Source organism: Sinocyclocheilus rhinocerous, unplaced genomic scaffold, assembly GCF_001515625.1.
Source record: "Sinocyclocheilus rhinocerous isolate Xijiao unplaced genomic scaffold, SAMN03320098_v1.1 scaffold2226, whole genome shotgun sequence".
NCBI lineage: Eukaryota > Metazoa > Chordata > Actinopteri > Cypriniformes > Cyprinidae > Sinocyclocheilus > Sinocyclocheilus rhinocerous.
In genome coordinates this window covers 88,755-94,090 of record NW_015657494.1, presented here as the reverse complement: position 1 = coordinate 94,090, position 5,336 = coordinate 88,755, and the positions used below count along the sequence as shown (strand labels likewise).

Sequence of the window (5,336 nt, the reverse complement as noted above, 5' to 3'; positions counted from 1 at the left end):
CCTTTAATGGTTCTGCCCCAGCCATTGTACCCCTAAAGGTACAATTTTGGCATATTTGCCTTAGTGACTGAGTGAAAAGTGAATGCATGAGCTTTTACCTGTCATCATACTGTCGACGAACAGCATGCAGCTTCAGAACAGTAACTGACTGGTGGTTATAACGATCACATTCATGATTCGAAGCGAATGGGAACAGAATTGAGTAAAGTCATTGAGCTGCACGTATTTCATTTGTCTAAGTTTTCTGTCACTTTTGCCTCTTCAGATGCAGACAAAACGTACACAATACGTGCATGTTTTATAAGTAACCGCGGCGTGGCGCTGCTGGCCAATGAATGTGTGCAACAAATGGCATTTGCTCATGGTTTTGTTATAGGCTACTCTAATTCAGTGTTTCTTAACTCTGGCCCTCAAGGTTCCTGCAGAGTTTAGCTCCAACTACTCACCTGCCTGTGACTTTGTAGTAATCCTGAAGAGCTTGTTCAGGTTTGTTTGATTAGGGTTGCAGGACAGTGCACCTCAGAACCCCAGCTCTAATTCATAATACTAATGATCAAAAAGTGCACAGTATTATAATCTGCACAACATTTGAAAGGAATTCAGTGTGCCACTTTAGAGTGGTATTCAGTTTTTATTCACACATTATATCCAACACTAGCTGAAATCTCCACATTTTAAAGCTTGCTTTGGTTTTTAGTTTGCGTACAAAAAAAAAATCAATCTACACATTTGAGACTTTGTTTCCATGAGGATATAACAATTATTTCAAGTGTGCATCAATAAAGCATATTTACAGAATGTCCTTATACTGAGTAAATGAGAGAATTCTGTGTTGGTTGATTATTTGGAATATTTCACAAAACATTTTTTTTTAATATTAACAGATAAGTGAAAATAATTGTGCTGCTGTTTCATGAAGTCTGGCTTATGGACAGTGTCAAGCATCAGCATCAGGGTCCTTCAAGACATCGGTCTGTCTGGAGTGCCTTTGGATTATTTTCCTGCAAACTCTACATTCTTAATGTCAAGGGAATGAGGCATACTGTATGTAAACATCCAGTAATGTTGCAGGTCAAGTAGTCATATTATAACAATTTACTATACAGCTATTTAAAACATTTATTGTTGCCCGTTGTGTACTGTACTCCATACTCAAAACTAAATACTGATGTTTGGCCAGTATCAAGTGCAATAGCATGTTAAGTGCAAAGAAAATTCAATACACACATAACAACAAAACAACAGTTCTCAGTTGAGGTCTTGTCTCATGACCAGTTCCAGTTTGCATCATTATTACACAAAATCCTCCACGGTCATCAGCACATCCTCATATAGACATCATCTGGACAGGCGGTGGATGTGGGCTGTACGGGTGCGGTCTGTTCCAGAGCGGGTCATGAAGCGGCCTGCAGAAGTGCCTGTCCCCTGCAGCGTCACGGGGGACAGGGAACGCACCGCGGGCATCGACGGGGCCCATGTGTGTGTTTATGAGGTAGTCAGTGGGTGGACTGAGTATCAGAGAGAACTGGGACGGATGGATGCTCGGAGGACAGGGCTTCCCTTGATGAAGACCCCTGTGAAAAACACATCTCATCATAATGAGTGCAGGCCAGCGTGATGCTCTTCAACTTCACATGCATAAATTTGATCAATGCATGGAAAGTACACAGGGAAAGTTTGTCAGGACAAACTTTGACGCTGGCTTGACAAATGTTGCACAAACGTTAAAAAAGTTTCAGACTGTTAAATCTCAGGTCAGGGATTTAATACAATAACTGTATTTTAAAGGAACAGTTCACCAGAGTTTGTTTCTTCATCAGATTTCGAGAAATGTAATTGCATCACTTGCTCACCAATGAATGGGTGCCGTCAGAATGAGAGTCCAAACAGCTGATAAAAACATCACAATTATCCACCACACACACCGTCACTTTCACTTTCATTATGGATTACGGACTGGTATTTTAGCTAAAATCATCTTAATGCTGGATTTGTCTCAGTTTTTGTCTTCTCCAGATGTTAACTGATGGACTGGAGTGCTGTGGATTACTTGTGGATTATTGTGATGTTTTTATCAGCTGTTTGGACTCTCATTCTGACGGCACCCATTCACTGCAGGGCATCCATTGCTGAGCAAGTATTGGTTTGGCATGTAGTGCTAAATTTCTCTACATCTGTTCTCATGACGAAACAAACTCATCTACATTTTGCATGGCCTGAGAGTGAGTGCATTTTCATTTTTGTGTGAACTCTTGCTTTATCCTTGTGATGGCAGCATATTGAGTGTTTCTGCAGATGTGTCTTGGTCTATTTTGAAGCATGTTTGGACAGTACCTGTAGGCAGTGTGGAGGTCTCCGTGGCTGTAGATGTGCTTGTCTGTGTGCCGTCTCTCTCCTCTGCTGCTGCTGCTGCTGTTGTTGTTGTTGTTGTGGTTTGTGGTTTTCTGGTTGTGTAACACCTCTCTCTGCATCTCCACATCCTCAACGTCTATTTGTTGCCAAAACTCTGACGCTCCAGTTTTTCTTGCCCTACACATCACACAAGACACACTCATTACAGTCATCCGCGTCAGTAGTGGCTTTAACTGACTTCCTTCACATCTGCCTTTCTCTCCTCATGAGACGACTGACGTGAGCTCTTCTCAGTCATGTCCACTTGGGTTTGCTGACAACATTTGAATGCTGGGTTTTGGAGAGAGTGTATAGCATCTATAGTACACTGCTGAAATATGGGCCTGTTTCTCACACAAGCCAAGTGTATAAAGTATACTTTAGCATACTTTTTAAAAGATTTTACTTTTTAAGCCAAGTGTCTTTTTTTGGACACTTGATTGCATGTTAATTAGGTAACTTCATTCTAGAGTGTCTTCATTACACATTTTACATGCGCTTACTACAGCAATAACAGTAAATTATGGATAATTACAAGCAATTAAGCTAAACCCTAACCCTATAGTGTGTGCATGTTGTTGTTGATTACTATTACTGTAAAATAAAATACATACAAAAATTGCAATTAAACGAAAACATGTTACAGTTTAAATTCATATTTAATGCAATTATTTGAATTTTGACCAATCAGTATTTCAATATATTTGTAATGATGAAGTTGCAATTTAGCACATTTAAAATATATTAACTTTAAATGTAATATTAAATAACACACTACGGTTACAATTATTATCAAGCAATTTAACATCAGATTAAGTGCACTTCTTTAAAGCATGACAAAAGATTATTAAAACAATGATTTAAAATGTACTGTAAAGTGAAACTTAATTTGACATTAAGTGCAATTTTTAAAAGTGTATTTAAGTATGTTAAGAAACATAGCCATGAAAGTGTCATGGCCTTTTATTTCATGAATATCACATTATCTGCCAGTACAGTTTTTTAAGAATATACTTTTCTGATTTGAAGTACATTACAAGTGCTCATTTAATACAATTAAGCACACTGTTATCACAAGGGAATGTATGGCGCTGGAATGATTTTAAAGCTGTAGACGATGCACCGGGTTTTGAGAGCTCTGGCTATTCTCAATCCGTCTCTCACCTCTCCTCGCGTTTCACGTGTCTCACCAGACAGAAAGTGATGAAGATGATGCTCATGACGAGGATGATGGCTAAGCTGCTGAAGGACACCAGAAGAGCTAAACGAAAGCCATCATCCTCGAACCGAGACAGAGCTGCACAAACACAGAGAGCAAACACACAGTGAGAGCATGACAGTAACAGATGCTTAACTGTCATTCACTGATCAAAGTCTTGGTGAACAGAGGAGACTGCTTTCTAATTTAAACCTGTTTTCCATGACTGAGGGAACTTTCAAGAGACACTCGGAGCAGTTCTGAATCCTAATCAAGTTATCACCTAGTAAACTGTGCTTAAATCACAAGCCCTTTTCAAGTCCTAATGCAAATCTATTATTGTATTCTTTACATTATTATAAAAAAATAATAGTTTCATATTTTTGTCCAACAATCTGTATGAATGATTCTTTAACAAATGTAATGTCAAGATATTGGCCTGTCTCTACTGATAAAGTCAAGATGCTGTTTTGAATTGTTCACAAATGTGTGTTCACAACTCTAATGCATCTCATATGTGACCCTGCAGCACAAAAGCAGTCTTAAGTCGCTGGGGTATATTTGTAGCAATAGCCAACAATACATTGTGTGGGTCAAAATTATCCATTTTTCTTTTATGCCAAAAATCATTAGGATATTAAGTAAAGATCATGTTCCATCAAGATATTTTGTAAACTTCCTACCGTAAATATATCAAAACTTAACATCAATGGAAAGCTTATTTATTCAGCTTTCAGATAATGCATAAATCTCAATTTCACAAAAATGGACCCTTATGACTGGTTTTGTGGTCCAGGGTCACATTTATGAGTGTGTCAGGCTTACGTTTACACTCCGGTGTCCCGCCGCTCCAGTGTGTCTTATTGCTGCTCCACACACAGGACATCTGACTGCCGCCGACCGCGCGGTGTCTGGATGGGCACTGGAGGCTCATCACGCTGCCCATGCTCGTCCCATCACCGGACACCAGCTTCAGAGTCCCGACCGCAGGAGACAGCAGTGGAGCGCACTGACCTGCGTGAGCCCAGAACAATGCTGCCATGCTCAGACTGAATTTAAAGAAACAGGTCACCCAAAAATGAACGCTGACTCAATGACTCAAGAACCAGGCCTGGATTTTATTTTGTGTTTTGTGTGCGTCAGTCGTCCGCGAGGGGCTGCCGCTTTACTTTCATTTTGTGTTTGTTTCTTTTATTTAAGTCTTAAATGTTCGCCGGTTCCCGCCTCCTTCTTCCCGAACTACGAACTTTGTTATAAAGTGTTATTATGGATTATGGACGGAGCGCACTGACCTGCGTGAGCCCAGAACAATGCTGCCATGCTCAGACTGAATTTAAAGAAACAGGTCACCCAAAAATGAACGCTGACTCAATGACTCACTCCAGTGAATGGGTGCCGTCAGAATGAGAGTCCAAACAGCTGATAAAAACATCACAATAATCAAATTAAATAATCCATCAAATAACAACCATCATCAAGACATTTTTAACTTAAAACCATTGCTTTTAGTTACAATACGAGTCCATAATTCATAATAACGCTTCCTCCAGTGAAAAAGTGTTCTGGGTCTGAATCAGGAGAGAAATCTGCACAGATCAAGCAGCGTTTAAACAGCTCTAAACACATATGTGGCTGGATTTTGATGTGAGAGACAACAGGAGATGGACTTTTTCACTGGAGGAAGTGTGTGACGAGTGGGGGCGGGGCCGAGAGCCGTGGGAACGGAGCGAGGCCGGTGGAGTAATTG

General features: G+C 40.1%; 1 protein-coding gene across 1 annotated transcript in view; it reads right to left on the bottom strand.

Moving 5' to 3' along the window:
* Positions 1–611: 611 nt before the first annotated feature.
* The window catches only part of LOC107721140 (sushi domain-containing protein 3-like), a 9,127-nt gene continuing 4,402 nt past the window's right edge, over positions 612–5,336 (bottom strand). Inside the window, exons 2-5 of the mRNA XM_016529007.1 lie at positions 4,415–4,603; positions 3,556–3,688; positions 2,335–2,529; positions 612–1,574 (exon numbers count right to left, since the gene is read on the bottom strand). Coding sequence (XP_016384493.1) covers positions 1,328–1,574; positions 2,335–2,529; positions 3,556–3,688; positions 4,415–4,603 — 764 coding nt within the window. The 3' untranslated portion in view covers positions 612–1,327. The remainder of the gene's footprint in view (positions 1,575–2,334; positions 2,530–3,555; positions 3,689–4,414; positions 4,604–5,336) is intronic.